At 45.2% G+C, this 24927-nt stretch overlaps 1 protein-coding gene across 1 annotated transcript in view; it reads right to left on the bottom strand.

Annotated features, from left to right (window-relative positions):
* NPC2 (NPC intracellular cholesterol transporter 2) overlaps window positions 1-24927 on the bottom strand; it is a 51493-nt gene that overhangs the window by 7264 nt on the left and 19302 nt on the right. The window contains exon 2 of the mRNA XM_069208490.1: window positions 9276-9383. Within this exon, the coding sequence (XP_069064591.1) occupies window positions 9276-9383 (108 nt within the window). The remainder of the gene's footprint in view (window positions 1-9275; window positions 9384-24927) is intronic.

Here is a 24927-nt window from a genome sequence, read left to right as displayed (position 1 = left end):
CCAGTGGCATCAAACTTTCTGCTCTCTTTATCAGGTGGAGGAACATTCCTTGAAGATTGGCTATTAGCCCTTTTTTTGCCTCATTCAACACCACTGAATCTGGAGGAGCTTGGTGTATGATGTAGTCTGGGTCTGTAGGTGCAGGTTTTTTATTTTTTGTCAATTCTTGGAGTAATTACTCTCACTTTGACCGGCTCACTAAAAATTTGGTCTGCATGTGTGACCATTCCAGGCAACATGGGACGGCACTGGTATCTACAGTGAGTGGAAGACTGAGGCCCTCATTACAACCCTGGCGGTCTTGGACCGCCAGGGCTGATCTGGAGGAAGCACCACCAATAGGCTGGCGGTGCTTCCCAAGGCATTCCGACCACGGCGGATGCGCCGCAGTCGCACCGCCGGGTCCGGCAGTTTCTCGCCACAATGGCCCCGGCGGTTGTATTCCGACAGGGCAGCGCTGCCCAGGGGATTACGAGTCCCCTTACCGCCAGCCTTTTCCTGGCGGTTTGACCTGCCAGGAAAAGGCTGGTGGTACGGGGAGTCACGGGGCCCCTGCACTGGCATGCTATGCAGACAGTGAACAGCGCGACGGGTGCAACTGCCCCCGTCGCACGGACGCAACACCGCCGGCTCCATTTGGAGCCAGCTCCTGTGTTGCGGCCGAGATCCCCGCTGGGCCGGCGGAAACTAGGTTTTCGCCCGCCGGCCCAGCGGGGATCTCCAAATGGCCGCAGCGGGAGTGCGGCTGCATTGGCAGCCGCACGGCGGTCCGATCTTCCGCCCGCCAAGGTCGTAATGAGGGCCCGAGTGTTGAACAAGAAATCTTCCTCTAGGGGCTCAGTATGCATAAGCACCCCATGATAAGCAGCTGCCCTGGAAACAACCTGCGTGTATGCAGTAGTGTCCTCTGGTGGAGAAGGCGTTGAGGGGTACAAGTCAGGATCATTATCTGGAATAGGATCAGGGTCATATAGATCCCAGGGATCCACTGTATCTCCATGAGAGTATTGCGAGTGCGCTGGAGAAGGCAAGGGAGGTGGGCCATTGTGTGGAGGTGGAAAAGAAAGCTTTGGTGAATGAGGAGGAGAAGTAGGGACAGGTACTGGCTTCTCTTTTTGTTTTTTTGCTGGTGGTTGAGCAGTCTAATTCCTCTTGAAAAGCCAGCTTTCTTTTAGTTTTTAAAGGAGGTGCTGTAATAATTCTGCCAGTCTCCTTGTGTATATGGATTCTGGATTGTCTCTCATCCATAACCTCCAATATAGGCTGAATCTCTGTTTCCTCATCAGAAGGTTTATAAGATTATTGCATTGGCCTCAAGGCTTGCTTGAGTCAGCTCCAAAGTCCTTGTTCCTCTGTATAAGAGGCTTTCTACTGTTCTTTCGGTCCTGTAGGGGGCTGGCCTGGCTTTTAGTGGGTACCTTGTGGTACTTACACCTTGTGCCAGGTCCAGTTATCCCTTATTATTAGAATAGAGGTGTTCCAGCAGCTTAGGCTGATAGAGGTAGCTATAGCAGAGCAGCTTAGGCTGAACTAGGAGACATGCAAAGCTCCTATTATACCACTTATATCATATAGTACTATATCACAAGAAAACACAATACTCTGAGTTACTAAAAATAAAGGTACTTTATTTTAGTGACAATATGCCAAAAGTATCTCAGAGGATACCCTCAGGGGCTAAGTATTTAACACAATCAAGTAAGTAACAGTTAGAAAAGTTGTGCTAACAATGTAGAATCACAATAGGATGCAATAGTTAGAAATAGGCCTAGGGGCAACACAAACCATATACTCCAAAAGTGGAATGCGAACCACAAATGGACCCTAGGCCTAGTGTAGGTTGTAGAGGGTCGCTGGGAGTGTCAGAAAACACTAAGGGTGTCCAAGATACCCCACCCCAAGACCCTGAAAAGTAGGAGTAAATTTACCCTACTACCCCAGAAAGACAGTAAAGTCGGGATAGGGGATTCTGCAAGGACAACAACTGCCAGCAAAACACTGAAGATGGATTCCTGGACCTGAGGACCTGTAAAGGAAGGGGACCAAGTCCAAGAGTCACACAAGTGTCCAGGGGGTCAGGAGCCCACTAAACCCTGGATGAAGGTGCAAAAGGGCTGCCTCCGGGTGGAATAAGCCGAAGATTCTGCAACAACGGAAGGTGCCAGGAACTTCTCCTTTGGTCAGAAGATGTCCTGCAGCGTGCTGGAGGATGCAGAGTTGTTTCCACGCAGAAAGACCACAAACTAGCCTTGCTAGCTGCAAGAGTTGCGGTTGAGGATTTTGGGTGCTGCTGGGGCCCAGGAAGGACCAGGAGATCGCCCCTTGGAGGAGGAGACAGAGGGGGCGCTCAGCAACTCAGAGAGCCCCCGCAAAAGCAGGCAGCACCCACAGAAGTACCTGAACAGGCACTTAGACGATCTGAGGACAGTGGTCGACTCAGAGTCACAAAGGAGGGTCCCACAACGGAGTCCAACTCAACGAGTTGGGCAATGCAGGACGGAGTGCTGGGGACCTGGGCTAGGCTGTGCATGAAGGAAGTCTTGCAAAAGTGCACAGAAGCCCAAGCAGCTGCAGTTCACGCAGTATACAGAATTACTGTCTGGCGTGGGGAGGCAAGGACTTATCTCCACCATATTTGGACAGAAGGGCCACTGGACTGTGGGAGACACTTGGACCCAGCTCCTGTGTTCCAGGGACCACGCTCGTCAGGGTGAGAGGGGACCCAGAGGACCGGTGATGCAGAAGTTTGGTGCCTGCGTTGGCAGGGGGAAGATTCCGACGACCCACAGGAGATTTCTTCTTGGCTTCCAGTGCAGGGTGAAGGCAGACAGCCCTCAGAGCATGCACCACCAGGAAACAGTTGAGAAAGCCGGCAGGATGAGGTGCTACAATGTTGCTGGTAGTCTTCTTGCTACTTTGTTGCGGTTATGCAGGTGTTCTGGAGCAGTCAGCGGTTGATCCTTGGCAGAAGTCGAAGAGGGAAGTGCAGAGGAACTCTGGTGAGCTCTTGCATTCGTTATCTGGTGAGATGCCCACAGGAGAGACCCTAAATATCCCACAGAGGAGGATTGGGTACTGAGAAAGGTAAGCACCTATCAGGAGGGGTCACTGACGTCACCTGCTGGCACTGGCCATTCAGAGCTGTCCATTGTGCCCTCACACCTCTGCATTCAAGATGGCAGAGGTCTGGGACACACTGGAGGAGCTCTGGGCACCTCCCCTGGGAGGTGCTGCTCAGGGGAGTGGTCACTCCCCTTTCCTTTGTCCAGTTTCGCGCCAGAGCAGGGCTGGGGGGAGCCCTGAACCATGTAGACTGGCTTATGCAAGGAGGGCACCATCTGTGCCCTTCTAAGCGTTTCCAGAGGCCAGGAGAGGCTACTCCTCCCAGGCCCTTCACACCCATTTCCAAAGGGAGAGGGTGTAACACCCTCTCTCAGAGGAAATCCTTTGTTCTGCCTTCCTGGGACCAGGCTGCCCGGGCCCCCGGGGGGCAGAAACCTGTCTGAGGGGCTGGCAGCAGCAGTAGCTGCAGTGGAGACCCCGGAAAGTTAGTCTGGCAGTACCCGGGCTCTATGCTGGAGACCCAGGGATGCATGGAATTGTCCCCCCAATACCAGAATGGTATTGGGGTGACAATTCCATGATCCTAGACATGTTACATGACCATGTTCGGAGTAACCATTGTGACGCTACATATAGGTAATGACCTATATGTAGTGCACGCGTGTAATGGTGTCCCCGCACTCACAAAGTCCGCGTAATTTGCCCTGAACAATGTGGGGGCACCTTGGCTAGTGCCAGGGTGCCCACACACTAAGTAACTTTGCACCTAACCTTCACCAAGTGAGGGTTAGACATATAGGTGACTTATAAGTTACTTAAGTGCAGTGTAAAATGGCTGTGAAATAACGTGGACGTTATTTCACTCAGGCTGCAGTGGCAGTCCTGTGTAAGAATTGTCTGAGCTCCCTATGGGTGGTAAACGAAATGCTGCAGCCCATAGGGATCTCCTGGAACCCCAATACCCTGGGTACCTAGGTACCATATACTAGGGAATTATAAGGGTGTTCCAGTGTGCCAATCAGAATTGGTCAAATTAGTCACTAGCCTGCAGTGACAATTTTAAAAGCAGCGAGAGCATAAACACAGAGGTTCTGGTTAGCAGAGCCTCAGTGATACAGTTAGGCACCACACAGGGAACACATATAGGCCACAAACTTATGAGCACTGGGGTCCTGGCTAGCAGGATCCCAGTGACACATATCAAACACACTGACAACATAGGGTTTCCACTATGAGCACTGGGGCCCTGGCTAGCAGGATCCCAGCGAGACAGTAAAAACACCCTGACATATACTCACAAACAGGCCAAAAGTGGGGGTAACAAGGCTAGAAAGGGGCTACCTTCCTACAGGTCCCAAAAATAAAGTCGGCTGTTTCGGCTCCAAAGCAGGGCATTGAAGCTTCGACTCCGAGGAGTGAGAACACTTACTGGAGTCCGAGGTAGAACTTTTAACCGGCTTACTCGACTCCAAAGTGGACGGAGGAGTGGCCTTTTTCGTCGCTGAACCCGAAGGTTGGTCGACGGCAGTCTTTTTTCAGGCCTAACCATGGCCTTCAGGCAGTGGTATACCCAAGGCCTTCGGTACTTTTTTATAGGTGGGCATAGGGGCCGACATACTCACGTGCTGGCAAGCAGTGAGAGGCATATCTTCTTCCAATTCTTGCTCAGAGTCGGTATCTCAGATGGACTGTTGTCTGCGCCTGTTCTTCTTCCATGGCATTGAGACGCTCTGTACTCTTGGATGCCATCTCTAGCCTTCGGCCTCTTCGATCTCTCAAGGTCTTCTTGGATCGAAATGATCGACAGGCCTCACAATCCTCTTCTCTGTGGTCCAGAGAAAGACAAGTTAGTTACAAACCAGGTGTTGGTCTGTATACGAAAACTTTGCGTGGCACCAAGGGCAGAATCGAAATGGAGTCCGATACATCTGGCTTGCATGCAGTAGGTCCGAAAAGGCCAGAGTCGGGCGCACACGCCCAAGAGGGCGAAATCTATATTCAGACTGTACTATCGGTTCGAGGCTAGATGGAACAGGATCGAAACAATACCGATTATTAAATTAGTTTTCGAAGGTTCCGATTCGAAATATCGGAGCTAGAGGAAACATGAATGAACCCAACAGCAGAAAGAAAACAAACAAACAATCTAACAATGCAGTCGATGCCCATTCGCACTGTAACCGAGAGGAGGAGTCACTCAATCCAGTGACTCAGAAAAGACTTCTTCGAAGAAAAACAACTTGTAACACTCCGAGCCCAACATTAGATGTCGGTAGAGATATGCATAGCATGTGTATCTGCAGCTACACATGCAATCGAACATATGTATATATTATATATATATATATATATATATATATATATATATATATATATATATATATATATATATATATATATATATATATATATATATATATATATATATATATATATATATATAGACACACACACACATACCCCCCCACATATATATACACATACACACACAAACACAAACTTGAAATACAGTAGCAATAGTTTTACTCACATGTTTTGCATATATCACACGATTTAGTGGTTAGAGTTGGAAAGTGCAATTTTTTTTAATGAAATTTTACTTTTTTGAAGGGTACTTCCAACAGCAGATTCTACACCTTGTGATTATTCCCAAGATATCAGAATATACCCATAAAAATCTTTGAAGCTGTACTCTGTGCGGCTCTGCACCAACTTTACTCCCCTCCAGAAATGACAAATGGAGCCACATAAAAGGGCCACCAACACACGCTGACACCAGTTCTTTTTTTCTGAGGCTTCAGATGCGGATCCGGAGCTGTCGTTTTTCTTTATTTTTTTTCAAAAAACTTTAACCAGTATGCAAGGGAAATGCGCTCTAACCCTTCCGTAATGATGAATCCAAAGGATATTTGGGATTGCAAAGCAAGTACTGCAAGACTCCACACTGTGACCAGTTGAAGTCGAATCTGCTGCTTCCCGCCATTCCTGATCGCCAGAGAAGTTGAAAGACTGTCAACAGGCCACCCAGTCTCGCTCTCAAACTCCTGTGAAGCTAATTCAGAGTCTAGGCCCAATGCATCCTGACTTTTCAGGTCCATTGGCGACAGTGCAGTCAACCAAGGCGTGTTATCAGCGCATGTCTGGTTCCCTCAGACGAGTTGTTTGGTTTTTTGATCATTGGGACCTAAGGTTCACAGTTCCAAACAGTGAATTCTTTACAGGTTCATATAGTGGAAGAGGATTCAATGAATCTGCTTTCTTTAGAACAAGAGCACTCACTCACCAATTGGTGACATGCTTCATCATCAGGCTTTTGCTCCTCGTCAGGCCGGCACTGCAATGCCTCACGGGCCCCTCAAGGGGGCTCTTTGCCGGAGATCTTTTGGATATAGAAATGCTGGTTGTTGAGTGTGGAATATGGGATTGGTGTACGAGTGTGAAAATAAAAATGGCTAGAGGTCTGCAAAATTCATTTTTAATCAAACTTAGACCCCTGTCATGATTAAAAACCGTGATGTGGGGAGAGATTAGTAGTAATGTCTAATCCACCCACAAAAAACAATAGTTATTAAAGTTAAGTCAACAGTCCCTAGGTTCCGGGAATGTGAGGAGTGTCAGTACAGAAATCCCTTTACTACTACTACAAAGGTCAACATGTTTCTCGCAAATACAGTCATATAAGGTCGGTGCGATTCGTCAGGACCAAAACGTACCTAATCCACATGTTATAACCCAATTGGTAATCTACTCATTTCACAGGAACCCTCCTTGTATTAAAGGATGGGCCCCTTCGGGATAGCAGCGATCATCAGTGGTCCGGACTGGTATAGTCACCATAGGTGACTAACCACCTAGTGATCCCTTAGAGCGGGTTAACTATACCAGTCCGGAAGTTTTGGATATGAAGCTCGGCGCCCGACTCCCCTGGGGGCAGAGCTCTGCCTCCTTCGGAGGCTTAGCATCAATGCTGGTGTGGACCACACTTGAAGTCCTACAGAGGTCTTCATTTTCTGACACAGTGTCATCAAGGGCAAAAAAAACTGCTCCTTCTTCTTGGCTGGACTCAAAATAGAAAACTGCCCCTGGATAAGGCGATGGTTGGTGGGGCGGACTACCAAAAGGGCCTTGTTGCTGAGCATGGCTTGTTCTCCAAAGATGTTAGGTACACTGTTGGAGAATTGTCTCTGCATCTTTTGATGTGCCCAACGCACCAGTAAACCGTATTGGAGGGTCTTTTCTAACAAAAGGTGATGCAGGACTCACACGATGTGCGATTGTGGTTGGGGGAGAAGCAGAAGTAATTTGCATGGCAGTGGGGAGTTCTGGAAAGGTGTCTGTTTTATCACCCTGTGCACATTCTCTAAAGAGCAGTGGTCGAAGACAAGGGGCACGCAGCCCTGGAGCAGGCCAAGGGCCGTAACCGCAGGGAGTCGATGGCTAGGGTCAGTCTCTGAAGGATGTCAGTGAAATTAGTGTGGATGACAAAAGCGTTTCCCAAATATATTTATTGCACTTCACCATGTGGGCCCAAAGGAACGCAAAGGACACACTTCAGTCTCGGAGCCCCATCGAGTCACATCCAAACTCAATGGCAGAAAAAAGCAATCTAACATGAAGTCCATGCCCATGCGCATTACCAGCTAAGGGTCGAGTCACAGTGTACCCCATGACTCAAAAGACTTTCTTGGAAGTAAAACAACTTGCAACCGTCTGAACACTAGATGGCAGAAGTATGTAGAGAATGCCTATCCACAGTAACACATGCTACGAACACATATACATAAATATTTGCACACACACAGAGATAGTTTGGCTTTGTATCAACCCTCTTTGATTGGTCTGTTACCGTCATTCAAATTGGCTTCCGACAAGCAAAGCATAAAGCATGGGACAGTGAGTCAACCCACTTGAGCCACTGGCTTTCTTGCTCGAGTGACAGCATTTTTCTCTATAGATTGCCATTTAATTTAATGGGACACGATTTTATTAGCATAACTTCCTTTCTTCCTTCCTTCTAGTTCTTCCCCAGTGCTTCAGTGAGGTTGCCTTGAACAGATCATTCTGGTGTGGGCGAGTCATGCACCCTTTCTGGTCTCTCTCCTGTCTTTATCCATAAATTATCTTACAGTAATACATTGCCAGTTTTGTTTTCGGAGTGTGTGGATCTGCAAGAGTTCTTGATTAAGGACCTGTATGAATTCCTTAGTAGTCTATTTTTTTTTTTTTAACATGTCAGCCTTGCCTCTGCTTATTAAATAATCATTGACGACTAGTTTAAATAGCTCTACAATACATTTGCTGTGATGGGGTTCTTGAATCTACAATATAAAGTTTGTATTTTAAAGGTTAAACATTTACAAGACGATATACAGAAAGGGGCCTTTGGACAGCCCGTGTTAGACACTGGCTACTGTGGTAAGCTATTTTTAATCACCGGCTACGAGGGTTTCCAGCAACCTTAATATCAGGCGAAGGCATTTCACACATGCGAACACTTAAATAAAATAGTGCCTCTCCCTATGTGTAACACACAGACACACACAAAGATCGCCCTGCTGCGCCCTCACTCCTGCGCTTGCCCAATGCACAACTGTCGCATATATGTGTCACGTGTGGCTTTTCTTAAAATTACAAAATGGCCACCACATGTGCACATGCATCGTGACGCATGAGCATGCTTGTTCCGGGGGCGGCAGCACCAATGCAAACTAGCACTGAAAAAGTCAATAGGCCGTCATTTCAAGGGTTAAGCAAACATGTTTTCGCTGTACCTGTTTTACCACCTTTACATAAAAATGCCTGTCTTTTTTGGTAAAATACTGGTAAGGTGGCAATACACCTTTAAAATAAAAGTGGTTATCCTCAAGAAGTGACAGGGTTGTTTGAGCCATGACAGATGCGTGTTTTATTTTCCTACAATGTAAGTATATTCTCTTAGCATACGAAGTAGGTGTGTTAGCAGTACTAACTCTTAGTCTTAAGACGAGGCATTCGCATGGATTCTGTGAGGCCTGAAATTTAGTTAAGGTTGAGGCAGAAATCACGAGTTAAGGATTTGAAGTCAGCTCTTGACAAAAATGCAGTTATCTGATGTTGCTGTATTTTGTAGCCTGTTTGGACTATCCTCAGAAGATAAGATGTGCCCTTTGGTACTCTGGACTAACGCTGATAGACGCACGAGTAGGTAAAGGCGCTGTATAACAGATACGTACCACTGGAAAACGTGATGTTAATTTTGTACGTTTCGCCTTTTTTGAGTGGACACGGTTGAGTGGGGCAGGGACTTACATCCACAACAGCAATCTTCCCATCGGGGCTGCCTGCAAAGAAGAAAAGAAAACATGCAATGACAAAGCCAATTATGTTGGTTTTCTATACTGGAATGGCGTTTCCAAGCTTAAGTAAGACACACAACACAGTTATCACATGGGCAGTGAGCGAAAAGTGACAGTAGCGCCAGCCAGCTTCCTTCACGCGGACTACAGTGGTTCATCTCACGAGGAGTGGCACGTGATTCTTTTTTAAACATGGCGGAAGTCTGAATTTGTGCAGAGGGCACAAGAACAAAGATGTTTAAGGCTACAAGACACATTGGATACACGGATAGGGAAGCAAAGGAGGCATGATCAAGGCAACCAGGAGGCACAATTAGAGGGCAAAGGTCACGGGCAAAGGTCACGAGGCACAGAAGTCAAGGGGTTACAGAGCTGCAGATGGGGAGGCAGATGCCGCAGGGTCAATGGTGGAAGGAGACAGTGCATAGAGTATAAGAAGGGTGGGGAGGAGACTGGGTGCAAGAGACGCACAGACATGTAATGAGTGTCAAAACATGCTTTATGGTAATGTGTCCCAAAGGTGATTTTTCTCCCACTCTTCGGGTTGTGCATGTAGCTCAGTGGGTTCAACTTTTCTGCTCAAAACTGTGTGATTTGCAAGTCTCAGAGTCGAAGCCCAACCAGAAGATATTTTAACACACATGAACATGTGTGCCTATGGTCTCGGCTTTCACTAGTAAAAGAGGATTTAATAACATTGTAATTGCATAAATTTCCAGTGACTTTTCTCTGAACTTGGACCCTGGTCCCAGGAGGGTTCTTGTTGAGTTTGGTCGTAAGGTTGCTGAACCTGGAACTTAGTTCTAGCCCCTACAAAACTTCACCGACTTTCGTGTAATTTTGGGGCAACCACTTAATCCTCCCCTGCCTAAGGCTAAAACGGTCAATACGTGAAATCAAATTGAATTCTAAATATGCGGCACATAATTACCAAGTCATTTGTCTGGATTCCTACTTTAACGAGGATTGGGCTGGCTTTAGACTACAGATAAAGTACAGAGCTCCATCTTTCTTGAGATAAGTGTGCACAAGCTAAATACCAACAAATACTTTCTTCTGCGGTCAAATAAAAAGAAAATAAAAAAATAAAAAAAAGTTTCGTGGGTGCGCAAGTAAACAAAACATTTTTCCGAGCTCCGCCACTTGGTGGCGGTATGATGGTGAACTGGTTCCCGCTGTGGAATATTTGAATATAAACAAATCTTTGTAAAGTGTGCTGGACAGCATCCATTTAGAATAGACATTTTACAACCAGACCCATCAGCCTGCCCACTCCATCACTCATTGTTTTCAATCTCAAATCGGAAGAAAGCTAATTAACCACCGTCTGCAGCACCCCAAGGGCCGCTCCAATACCCGCCCATTAGGAACATTAACACAGGAAAAATCAAGGCGCCCAGTTTACACCAAAGGGCGCTGGGTTCTGGTGCATTTTTTTTTTTATAGGCTGGGTTGGAATGGCTGTGACTGGCTTTTTTTCCGGCGGGCTGCACTAGAGAGCTGCTTTCCAAGAAGGATGGACTGCCCTGACCAACCTGCTCCCCCAGCGCATCTAGGAGGGTTGGCCCGCTGTAGTGAGTAATTTGTTTTCAGTCACAAGTTTAAATATATTATGATGTCAGCTCACAGTTATGTCATTCACGTTGTGTTGTTGTTTAAAACTCTACCCTTCGATTTTCCTCGTGCTGGGCATTCCAATCCAGACGACCGTGGCGGTTTGGATCGGTGAGCACAGGACGACGAATTTCTGAGGGCTCCTTTTATTTGAAGGAATAAACTAATCCTTTGACTTACTCACCTGCGTCCATTCATCGTTTATGCTACCATTACATTTGACGACGAGGATTGTGTTTCAGCAGGAGCCCATCGGATCAGAATGCACAGTAATTGTTCGGATTTGAAGCACCTTCGCTTCTGGGATTCTTCCTGAAGTGCTTTCAAGCCTCTTTTTTTTTTTTTCCTTGCTGCTTTGTGATAGCGGTGTCAAAAAAAAAAAAAAAGGAGCACCTGGGAAGTCAACTCCTCGAGGTATGCCTGTCATGTTTGTTTAGCCCCCTCCTGGGAAAGTCCCTTCATGCTGATTCTTCTCATGTGAACTGTGATGTCACGAAGTCAAGCTTGGCGGCCATCTTGAATTGGGAGATATATATATATATATAGAGAGAGAGATATTATATATTACTCTTCGTTTTAAATACTTTCAATTTTGGATTTCACCTCTGCCTTGTATGTCTTGGCAATCTACTCACAACATTTATTTTTAACATTTTTCTTCTTGTGACATGGCTACTGCACATCAGTTTGTACAATTACCTACTTTTCTGCCATTACCTGGTAAACCTAAAATACCTTGGAAGATTTGGTACTGTTCTTTTGAGAATTTTGTGACAGCAATTGATGCAGAGAATTACAACCCAAAAAGAAAATTGGCATTACTATTCAGCTATCTTGGCACTGAGGGACAACAAATATTTGACAATCTTCCTGTACTCAATCCTCCTTCTGGTGATGGTGATAATTGGACTGTTTACACTGAGGCAATTCAGAGACTCAATAAGAAATTTTTAGAAGAACCCAATGTGATGCTAGAACGTTTTAATTTCATGAAAAGAAAACAGGAAGTAGATGAAACTCTGGAAGAGTACATTTCTGCTCTCAGAAATTTGGCATCAAACTGTAATTTTGGACCAGCTTTGGACACCTATATTGGAGATCAGTTTGTTTATAGCTGTCACTCGAAAAAAATACAAGAAAGAATTTTGAGTTGTAGGGATCCCTCTCTTGCTGAAGTTATTGATATAGCGAAAGGGATTGAACGGGCCAGGATTTCTTCCAAATACATTTCCAATGATACTTCTTGTAGTTCTTTTGTGAATTCAATGCATGAAACAGAGACAGTCAATGCTCTTTTAATTAAAAATAAGGCCAGCAAACCTTTTATTAGGAAGTCAAACACAGTATGTTATAGATGTGGCTCAAATTCTCATGTTGCTAATAGTCCCAAATGTCCGGCTGCAAGTAAGAAATGCCTAAAATGTCACAAGATAGGTCATTTTCAGGCAGTCTGCAAAGCAAAAAATGTTCTTCAAGTAAGCAATGTACTAGTTCAGGACAATGCTGATTGCGTGCAAAATGATTTTCAGAAGATGGTTTTGACAGTTGATACTGTAGTTTCTCCTCAACATCAGGTCATTGTTAAAGGTCCTTTTTGTCAGGTTATGATTGGTGATTGTTCTTTAAATATGATGGCAGACTCTGGTGCACCTGTCACCATAATTTCAGATCAATTATACTACAAACTCTGGTTTCCCAAAGTTCATTTACTGGAAACAGATATATCACCAAAAGCTTATGGAGACAATGACATCAATATGTTAGGCTATTTTATTGAATCTGTTTCATGTTTGGGTAGATCAGTAGTTACCAAAATATATGTGGCACTGAAAGGTAAAAACATTGTTGGCTGGCAAGATTTAGCGAAAATGGGGTTAAAGTTGGTTCTTGGTTCTGAAAATCCAGTACAGTTGAATGATTCTCAAATTGCTCTAGTTTCTGATAAACTAGAAGACTCAGAGTTACAAATGCTTTTAGAAAATTTCCGAGAAGTCTTTGATTCCAAAATTGGTAAGATTACCAAGTTTGAACATGTTCTAAAACTCAAACAAAATGCAATTCCTATTGCACACAAAGTTAAATCGATTCCTTTGAGTGTTAGGGATGACCTAAAAAAATTGTTGGATAAATTGGTTTTGGAAGGTGTCATTTCGGCCACAGATTCCTCTGAGTGGGTTAGTCCCATTGTGGTTGTCCGCAAGAAGAAGAATGAGATCAGATTATGTGCAGACTTACGCTCACTGAATAAGAACATTGTAGTTGATTGTCACCCGCTTCCTAAAATTCAAGATCTTCTTGCTAACATTGGGGGTGCCAAGATTTTTAGCCTTTTGGATTCAAAGTCTGCATATCATCTGATTCCTTTAGCACCAGAGTCATGTGATCTTACTACTTTTGTCACTCCTTTTGGAGCATTTACATTTTTACGTTTATCTTTTGGTTTGGCTTCAGCAGCCAGCGTTTTTCAAAAATTTATGGATCACATTCTGAAAGGGATTGATGGTGTGCAAGCTTATCAAGATGACGTACTTATCTTTTCTAAAACTATTCAGGATCACTTAGTAACTTTGCGTAAGGTTTTAAATCTCTTTAAAGAAGTAGGGATCACTTTGAGTCATCACAAATGCAAATTTCTATCTGATAATTTGGACTACTTAGGTCATTCTATCACCTCTACAGGTATCAGACCCAAGTTTTCTCTTACACAAGCCATAGCTGAGGCTCCGCCTCCTAAAGATAAGGATGCTCTTAGATCCTTCCTTGGTTTATCTGAATATTATTCCAGGTTTGTACCTGGGTATGCACTAGTAGTTCAACCTTTACGTTCCTTGCTTAGGAAAGGTGTTTCCTTCAACTGGGAGACGACTTGTGATTTAGCATTTCAGAATGTCAAGAAATTGATTATTAATGCTCCTAGTTTATCGTCTTACGCTTCAGGTCAGATGCCAGTCAACATGGTTTAGGTGCTGTACTATGTCAATGGATTTCAGGCAAAGAACATACAATTGGTTTTGCTTCCAGAAGTCTCAAACAAGCAGAGTCTCATTACAGTACGATTGAAAGAGAAGCCCTTGCCTGTTCTTGGGCCGTGGAAAAGTTTCTACTGATCATAAACCGTTATTAAACCTATTGAATGGCAATGGAACAGGCAAGGCTTCTACAAGATTGGTTAGGCTCTTGTCTCGTTTACAAGAATTCAATTTTGTGATGAGATACATTTCTGGAGGTCGTAATATCAGGGCTGATTGTCTATCCAGAATGCCTTTGCAAAATAACACATTAGAGAACTGTCAAGATGAAGTTGAATGTGTTGTGGCTAATATTGAAGATATGGTGGAATCCTTAGGTGTTATACGTTATAGAGAATGGTTTGAGGCTACACAGAAGGATGAAATTCTGCAAGCAGCCATTAGTTTTGTAAAAAAAGGTTGGCCCAAGGAGCGTTCACTTCCCCCCCGTTAAACCCTTTGCACAGGTAGCAACTGAGCTATCCTTAGTTAAAGGTATTTTGATGCGTGCTGATGTTTGTATTCCACCTACCTTGCTGCGCAATAAACTTATTGAAGCGGCTCATGAAGGACATTTAGGAGTAGGAGAAACTTGTAGAATTTTAAAACAGTATTTCTGGTGGCCATCCTTGGACTCCAATGTTTCTCATTGGGTTGATAAATGTCAAACATGTCTCATGTCTGACAAGCATTGGAAAACCACTCATACATCTTTGCATGTTGTCCCGATCCCTAATGAAGCTTGGAGTAAAGTTGCTTTGGACATAGCAGGTCCCTTTGATCTTTTACCTTCTGACAAAATGTATCTTTTTGTCTTGATAGATTATCATTTCAAATGGGTATATTTTGACTTCACGTCCGTTACTAACACCACATCAGTTATAAAGTTTTTAAGCAAAATCTTTAATATTGAAGGGACACCCAAGGAAATTGTAATGGATCACAATTCACATCAATTCAAATGAGTAACTTCTTGTTAACAAACCATATCACTCATTTTAAGGTTGCTCTGTATTTCCCTTCTTCCAATGGACTTGTGGAGAGAATGAATATATTCATGAAGGAGGGGATACAAACAGCCATTGCTATTAATACACCAGTGGAAGAATTCTTAAAGAAAAAGTTATGGTCTTATTTAATTTCTCCACACTCCACTACTGGCATTTCACCCTTTCGCCTATTAAGAAGAAGAGATCCTAGATCCAAGGTTTGCCCTGACTGGATAAAAGATTTGAACAGTAAACCTAGTTGCTATGCTTGTAAAGATAGGAATACATTGATTTCTAATACTACACATAAACAAAGTTTGCAAAAAAACTATTTTGATTCTATACATCGGACTAAAGATCAACATTTCTGTATTGGAGATTGGGTTATGATCAAAAGCCCTGTGAAAGTAAAAAACAGGTGCTTCTATTTATTCCCATCCTGTAAGGGTTTTAAAGGTCTCTAAAGGCTCTCTTTTGTTGGATAAAAAAGGATGGTGAGTAAGAGATGTTTGGTCAAACTTACTCAGGAACAGGCTTGTAGCATTTTGGCTCACAAGAACTTGCAAGGAAATGATTCAGGCGATTATTTAATTGGCCTTTTGATGTCACTTGTTCCCATAACAGAACTGTTGATACTTCTCCTTGTCACTCTAATGCTCCCTATGTTTTGCATGATACTAATGAACCACTGGTTACTCAACCAAACATGTTCTCTGATGTGCAATTCAACGGTGGTCATGATTCACAAGCATGTGTTGCTAGTCAACTTCAAAGCAGTCAAGACACATTATCTGACACAGGAAATGTTAATTTGTCATCTGGAAAGGCAAACAGATCTTCACGTAATGTTTCTGTACCTACAAGGTACAAAGACTTCCTTCTTTATTGATTGTACTTTCTTAATCAATTTTTTTTTTTTTTTTTAAAAGGGGAAAGAAGTTTTAGTGAGTAATTTGTTTTCTGTCACGTGTTTAACTATATTATGATGGCAGCTCACAGTTATGTCATTCACGTTGTGTTGTTGTTTAAAACTCTACCCTTAGATTTTCCTCGTGCTGGGCATTCCAATCCAGACGACCGTGGCGGTTTGGATTGGTGAGCACAGGACGACTAATTTCTCAGAGGGCTCCTTTTATTTGAAGGAATAAACTAATCCTTTGACTTACTCACCTGCGTCTTTTCATTGTTTATGCTACCATTACACCCGCTCTAACATTTTTGCAAGACCTGATTTGGGTTTCCAGTTCGGCCCTGGCTATAGGCACTCTTTTTCCCCACCAGGTATTTCTCAAAAAGCCCCAGCAACCCTCTCTTGTATTGTTACAGTTCCTTTTAAGAGGTTGGAAGATGGGCACACACAGCAGTTAGGGCCAGGGAAACGAGTACAATGCGCGGGGTGTGAGACAGGAAAAGAAATGTAAACAATGTATAAAGCACATAATGTCCGATAGCGTCTTGGCGCCAGTACACCACAAGTTCAGCAAGAGCCACGCACCACGAAGGAGAAGTAGAATCAGGAAGATTAGCTGGTTAAGGAGCACGTTTTTTTATGCTTTAGGGAAACGATTATGAACAACCAAAGACTTAAGATGAATAGGCACTGAATTCCAAATTTAGTCCGCGGGAAAGGTAAGCGATCCACCACAAGTCCTTGCTACTTTGGAACACTATAATAAAGGCTTCCAGTTTGCCGTTTTTTTCTCATACAGACATAAAAACATCTATTGTACTGACTGTATTTTCTTTAAATATGCAAACATACAGAAAATAGATCGTCTTTTGAAGGATTCTAAATACCGTCAGTCACGAGCTCTAGATTAGTAGCTGTGCAGACTGACAGGAAAGTTGAAAAGAAAAAGAAAAAAAAGGATTTACTTATGGAACAAAGAACTGCAGCTGTTGAAACTATTCCACAAAGCAAATGTTTCCATAAGACTGTATTGTACTGTAAATGGCGAAAATCCACTGGACAGTCAAATAGGAGTATACTATATAGGTTAAGTAAATATGGAAATACACTGACTGTAGCTTCATTTTTTACACTAAGCATAAAATAAGGATACACACAGGTTAAATGATCAATAAATAAGGATAAATACAGACGGAAATGTCAAAAAAGTAAAGAACATAAAACTGGGAGCCCTTACTAATGTGCGTTCCTCAGCAGAGCCAACAGACCTCTTGTGGATCTACCGTTGAAATGTACTTCTTCGGAAACCTGGGTTTTCTGGGCCATGCACAGCACCTAAAACGGGTATGTTTAAGGAGCTGTGCGCAGCTCAGAAAGCACAGGATTCCTAAAAAACATAGTGCAGATTAATCAGTTCCTGCAAGACCGACTGATGTTTGGGAACACCTCAGTATCAGTGAGATCGCAGGACGAAGGCGAGAAGCACAGAAGCACCACAGCAGGGCGAAAAAGGAAACAGGCAGGAAGGACATCATAAAAAGGGAATGAAGGATGGGGTGAGAGACAATGGGTGAAAGATCGAGATAAACGAGACTGGTCCAAAGAGAACAGACAGAACAAAAGAAGCGGAAGCAGCATGCAAGACGAGACCGAAATGGACCTGAAGAAGGAAACGGGACTTCAGAGAAAGACACACAAGGTGGAGAGGCGGGAGCTGTACATAGGTGCCTTGTGCATGGGGGAGAAGGAACTAATTCTAGCAGGCCATTGCCATGGCAGCTCTTAGTAAAGTAGCAGAACTATGGAGGCAGAGAGTAAAATGCCCCTCTGCAGACAAAGGTCCCTCTGTGGTGGAAAAACCGCTTCACGTCCGCCTTCTCCCCGTGCTTCTGCATGCCAAATCAGGTGGGCACCACAACTTCACTTTGTGTGAATAAGTGACAGCGTTGTCGCCTGCTGCCTCATCCAGACAATGCCACGGCAGTGTGGCCTAACTACCAGTCTGTTGTGTTTTGAGAGCCCTGCCTGGGAGCACAGCAGGAGTCCAACAGGCCTTCGTTCTTCTGGTTATCACATTTAATCTGGCAGGGAGGATGGCGTAGTGCGGTTCTGCATGGACTGCACTCCTTCCCAAAAGTGATGGCTCGAACCGCATACATGCGCCTTCTAAGTGCGCTGATGATCAGTTCTCCAGTCTGCTTTCTGTCAGCGGGTCCACTCTGGGCGCAGTCTGGGCCCTCTAAACCTGCTTCGGTTCAACTTCAGCTCCGGCTTTGGAGTAGACTTCGTGCCTGGCACCACGACCTTTGCCGGTTCCAATCGCGTCGATGCCAGCATGGACGCCACCAATGCCAGAGGACATCAATCCTATTGTCCTGTCCATTCCAAACCGAATCTATCTTGAATGAGGCCGAAGCCGCATTAGGCATCGTCACGGGACACCCAGTCCCAATACATTCCCACTCTGACAAACTAGTACCATTGGCGAGGGGCCGGTCTCCAGTGCGCCACCAGCTTTTCAGACCAGGCTCTGTACAGAGCCAACTACCTTTTGCCGAGGATGGTGGGTATGAGTTCGTCCTTCAACAAGATGACCTCATTTTTAAACAGATCTACAAGAGGCCAGTAGACTGGACATTTCACCTGGTATAGGGCTGGTATCACTCCCTGACTTTTTCACAGAGGATCTGCCCTGTTCGCCATATTCATCTAATGGGGGCAGTTCTGGATCTACAGTTACATAATGTTGAGGTAAAAATCAACATTCTCAACTTGCTGGAACTTCCAGTCTCAGACTGATCCAACTCAATTATCTACACGTGGCATTACCTTACCCACCAATGCTTACGGCAGGCTGGCAAGATCCCATGTCACACTTATTTTCATTGCAACTGCCTGGACGCAGACTTCTTTCACATGGTTTGGCAATGTCTCTCCACTTAGGAGACACTGGTGTCAGCATAAAGGTGTTAAGTCCCAAGTTCTGGAACAGCCAGTTGATCTGATGTGGAAGATCACTCTATTGGAATCCTGGGGGGCCTTGATGACACCAGAGATGATCAACCATGACTGGCATGGCCTCGTTGGTAGCATAGAGAGATGGCACATACTAGAAAGTCCTCAGATACCCCTAGTCCGAGTGGCGCAAAGGGTATGAACTCCATGACAGCTTCAGCACTCAGACCTCCCCCGTCAACCACTGACACCACAGACTCACCACCCACCAGCCTCCTGCTCTCCCGGCCCACATCAACGAAAACACCACCATCGAAATTATGAACACCATCTACTCCGGCTCACCATCCGACCCCTGCCCTCACCACATCCTCAGAAAAAGCAAGCTCCGTCATCGCACCCCAACTCTGGAAGATCATCAACAGTTCCTTCGAATCCGCCACCTTCCCGGAGAGCTGAAAACATGCAGAGATCAACGCCCTCCTTAAGAAACCTAAGGCAGACCCAAAGGACCTCAAGAACTTCCAGCCCATCTCCCTGCTCCCCTTCCTGGCAAAAGTCATAGAGAGAATTGTCAACAAAACTGATCCGTTTACTTGAGGAGAACAGCACTCTGGACCTTTGCCAATCCGGATTCCGCAGCAACCACAGCACAGAAACTACCCTCATCGCCGCAACCAACATCAGAACCATGCTGCACAATGGCAAAACCGTGGCCCTCATCCTCCTGCACCTCTCAGCTGCATTCAACATGTTTTGCCACCACCCCCTACACACACGCCTCGGCAATGCAGGAATCCGCGACAGAGCCCTGGACTGGATCACCTCCTTTCTCACCGGCAGAGCTCAGAGAGTCCGCCTCCCTCCATTCTGCTCTGAAGCCACCAAAATCATCTGCGGCGTACCCCAGGGTTCGGACCTCAGCCAAACCCTCTTCAACATCTACACGGCTCCGCTCACTAACATCGCCCAATCTCACAACCTCAACATCATCTCATACGCCGATGACACCCAGCTGATCCTCTCCCTCACCAAGGACACCGCCAAGAGCATCCTCCACGAAGGAATGAAGGCCATCACCTAATGGATGAAGAACAGCTGCCTTAAACTGAATTCCGACAAGACTGAGGTCCTCATCTTCGGCTCCACCCCCTCCGCATGGGTTGACTTCTGGTGGCCTGCCACACTGGGAACCGATCTGATACCCACCGACCACGCATGCAACCTGGGATTCATCCTGGACTCCTCACTATCTATGACCCAGCAAGTCAATCCTATCTCCGCGTCCTGCTTCAACACCCTCCGCATGCTCCGAAAGATCTACAAATGGATGCCCACAGAAACCAGAGGAACAGTCACCCAAGCCCTCGTAAGCAGCAAACTGGACTACGGCAATGCCCTCTACGCAGGAACCACAGCCAAACTCCAGAAAAGACTGCAACGCATCCAGAATGCCTCTCCACGGCTCATCCTGGACATCTCTGCGGTTGCCATATCACAGGCCACCTGAGAGACCTGCATTGGCTACCCGTCAACAAGAGAATCACCTTCAAACTCCTCACGCACACTCACAAGGCACAGCACAACACTGGACCAGAATACCTCAACAGACGGCTCTCCTTCTACACACCCTGACCCGACAGCTCCGCTCCGCCGACCTCGCCCTCACCACCGTCCCACACATCCGCAGAACAACCACCGGAAGATCATTCTCGCACCTCGCCGCCAAGACATGGAACACTCTTTCCACCCACCTGCATCAGACCAAGGACCTCCTTACCTTCAGGAGACGTCTCAAGACTTGGCTGTTCGAGCATTAGCATCCCCCCCTTGCCCCTTTCCCCTTCTCCCCCCTCAGCGCCTTGAGACCCTCATGGGTGAGTAGTGTGCTTTACAAATTCCCTGATTGATTGAACTCATGCGCTTAAAAGGAGGAACTCATTTTTAAAGCAAGGGGCTGCCCCCAGAAACATGCCAGGATCTGGGACAAATGGTGGGACTATCACAGACTGGAATTATGTACTCTGAGCTCTTGATTGTCTGATGTGGAGATGTAGAATGGCAATGTACCAAGGGGTTTGTCAGATGATGCTGGAACGCAAAGTTTTGTTTTCTGTGCATAAATGTAATAAAATGGTTTATAATTAAAAAATAAATAAATAAATAAACATCCTCATGGAGGCGCTATAACCCAGATAATCTTCATTCCAAGCATTTCAAGGAGGACATAACCAACACCCTCACAGGCACCTGCAACAAACCCTGTTTTTGTCCACCAGTAAACAAAGAGGTGGAACGTCATCACAGACCCCCTCTGGGTGACCCTGCTTTTCTTATGCAACACCATACTCCAGAAAGTTTGGTAGTGCAGGTCTCCACCAACAGCTTTACCTCAGTTCCTTCTGACTTAACCTATCAGACAGGGTCAAAAAGAACGGAGGCATTTGGGAAGAATATGTTTTCTTTCACTAGCCCCACCTTACATTCGGTCAGTCTAGGTTGGTACTTCCATGCCTCATGCAAATTCTGTGCAAACCACTCAAAATGACCATGATGCGGCCAAGTAAGTCATCTGTTTAGGCCTGGACCAAACAGACGTTTTGGACAGAGCAGTTGGTACTAGCATGGTGCTCCAGCACACACATGGATCCACAGGCTTCTCAGGTGACACTCAGGTGTCACTCATGGATATGCCTTTTTAACAGGTCTCGCCTCTTTGCTAAGAAACCCAGCTCCACCCTCAAGCACTTCAAAAGAAGGTAGAGCTACTGCACTCTCATCCTCGGTCTTTCCACATCTGCAAAGCAGTATCCACAGCAACTTCACCACGTTTGAGGTCTCACTAGAGGTTTTGGCCTAAAATGACAAAAGACCACCAAATCAAAAGACATCCCAATCCCTTTGGGGTCAGAGTAGGAGATCCAGCACACAACACCCAGGCTTGCAGGGACACAAACATCCCAGCTCCTACAGCAGCAGCCTCAAAGCCATTTAATTTACCCTTAGGAGCAAACAACCTCTCTCTGGGAGGCTGAGTAGACATTTTCTCTGTGGGTGGCAAACAGTTCTACCCGACAGGTGAGTCCTTCAAATAGTTCAACTAGGTTAGCCTCTGCCATTCCTTTCCATCCTGCTGCATCTTCAACCCTGATCAAAGAATCTTTCGGAATACCATTTGTCCATTTTGCTGCAGGAAGTTTAGGCTCTTTTGGACAAAGACACCATAGCAAGTGTGTCTCAGATATCGGTCAGGCGTGACAAGGGTGCCACTGCACAAGGTCACTGTGCACGACTGATGTGAAAGCCAGGTGGGAGAGAAGGCCATTTTAGCTGTTGGGTCATGAAGGGTTTTTTGATCAGTAATTCCACAAACCCACCACCCATTGAGGTACTGATTTAGGATCCATTCTAAAAAGGTAAGGAATCAGTGGTTAGAAGTATTCCTCAGAAGAACAAGCTATTTACCTTTGTTAACGCTCTTTCGGGTGCATACTCTAAGCACAGATTCCTCACCCTTCTCCCACTTCCCCATTCTGTGGAATGGACTCATTTCCATCTAAAAAGATCACAATCTAGAGATGTGCACAATGTTATGAACAATCAGTCTGAGTTCAGTGCCTGAGGGAGCAAACAGTGTCCAGCGAGAAACATCTGGCAGAGCCCTTAAGTGGTACCTATATGCGTTTCCAGCTGTCACTTACCAGGAGGAGCAGAGTCAGTGAGGAGCCGCACAGTGCCATATATCAGGGCACAGGGGCCAAGCTTTAAAAAGTTCTGGATACAAGCACCTAGAAAGCATTTTCTGAATACAATTTCTTGTTGAGTGTTGGTAGGTGTTCATCCAACATCTTACACCTTTCCTTCCCTAGAGGTGTGTCCGAGTCATGGAAACTAGTAGTGAGAGATGCCACAGTTGGCATTCCAGGTCTTCCCAGCCTGGTGAGAGACTGCTAAACCTTGTGGCCAACACAGCAAGGCCAGGGATGTGGAATTCCTATCGCCCGACACATCTTGTTTGGGGTCAAGGGCAACAAGTTTTTATGTTTACTTTGTCCTTGGGACAAGTAGGCCCAACCCCCCTGCAGCACAAACCCTTTGGCTGCCTGTTTACAGAGAGTGGAACTCTCTGCAGTTGAGGTAATGTGTTTCCAAAAGATAATGCTGTCCAAACTTGTATTTATGGTTCATTATTTGAAAGCCTTCATTATTAGGGTGTGTGCTGTAAATAAATGTTTTAAGGTCACACTTCACTACTGACGTTGGTTCCAGTAAAAAAAAAAAAAAAAAGTCTACACACATGTTTGAAACGTTTAGGCTAAGAGGCTAAGTATAATGCTCCCAGAATGCTCTCTGATTATATGCAAATGAAGTGTCATTTAGTAAAATGTGTTGATGCATGCTAGTATTTCCCAAAAATATTACTAATGGAAAATCAGTGTAACCATTTTCAACACGATTATGGGAAGCAAGAAAATAAACACTGACAAAGCCAACTCATCTGACATATTTTTATAAGTCTTTTAGTTTCATCAATGCGTGTCTTGTTTTGACATGGCTTTTGTAACAATTTATTGTTGTGGGAGCTACCAGGCCCTCAAAATTGTAACAAACATTGGCAAAACCCCCCCAAAAAGTTTTTGAACTCTTAAAGCACACGTTGCCACCAGCGGCATAACAAAGGCCCCGCAGCCGCCCTCCAGGGGGCCCCTTCAGCACAGCACCTGCCCTGAGTGAGTCTGGAGAGGGGGCTCCTCCATGTTCTTTGCAAAGGGGCACCCTCCAGTTTCGTTACGTCACTGACTGCCACTGTAGTTCCTGACACTGAACAAAACTACTTTGTGTGGCAATATGCTCCTTGTGGAAGAGCAGAATGCGATCACTCACAGTAAAGCCAGCCGAAAGAGAGAGAAATAGAAGTTTAATAAAAACAAAATGTCTTTGTTAACACCAGACCTAATTAGGGACCAAGACCCACATGTAGGTAGCTTTTTGCATGTCGCAAACAGCGACTTTCGCTGTTTGCGACGTGCAAAAAGCACATTGCGATGCACAAACCCAGTTTTGCGATTCAGTAACCTGGTTACCGAATCACAAAACGGGTTTGCGACTCGCAATTAGTAAGGGGTGTTCCCTTCCTAATTGCAACTCGCAGTGCAATGTAGGATTGTTTTGTGACCGCGAACGCGGGCGCAAACCAATCGCAGTTTGCACCCATTTCAAATGGGTGCTAACACTTTCGCAAAAGGGAAGGGATCCCCATGGGACCCCTTCCCCCATTGTGAATGTCACTGTAAACATTTTTTCAGAGCAGGCAGTGGTCCTGCGGACCACTGCCTGCTCTGAAAAAATGAAACGAAAACGTTTCATTTTTCGTTTTTGTTATGCATCTCGTTTTCCTTTAAGGAAAACGGGCTGCATTACAAAAAAAAACAAAAAAACCTGCTTTATTGAAAAGCAGTCACAGACATGGTGGTCTGCTGTCTCCAGCAGGCCACCATTCGCGAGGGGGTCGCAAATTGCGACCCACCTCATGATTATTCATGATGTGGGCATTTGCGAAGCCCTTGCGAATCACAGATGGTGTCAAGGATACCATCCTACATTCGGATTTGCGACTTGCAATTTGCAGGTCACAAATCTGAACCTACCTACTTGTGGCCCCACATTCTTAAAGAAAGTTACAAAAGTGCACCCATGGTATATGTCGTACCCCTATAAAATATTTGTGAACTGTATTTTAGCATGGGTAAATACGATGTGTAGATTTGCTCATGTGAAAATCTATTGAGCATTTGCAAGTTCATTTTCCCTCCAGCCACTTTCTTCCCAACCCTGGAAGAAGTTCTAATTCTGCCATTGTCCGGAGTAAATGTCCAACCTTTCTTATTATGGGAAAATATTAGAGAGAAGCTGGTAAAAATCTTTAAAACATGCAGGTTAGTAGGTTTGCAGACTCAAAGGCATTCCAGCCCTGGAACTATTGCTTACTGCTTCCTCCAGCCCCAGTATGCAGATGTGCAGAAAGGTGGCAAAATAAGGAAATTGCTACAGTA

Source organism: Pleurodeles waltl, chromosome 9 (genome assembly GCF_031143425.1).
Source record: "Pleurodeles waltl isolate 20211129_DDA chromosome 9, aPleWal1.hap1.20221129, whole genome shotgun sequence".
NCBI classification, from domain to species: domain Eukaryota; kingdom Metazoa; phylum Chordata; class Amphibia; order Caudata; family Salamandridae; genus Pleurodeles; species Pleurodeles waltl.
This window is presented reverse-complemented; position numbering and strand designations above follow the sequence as displayed.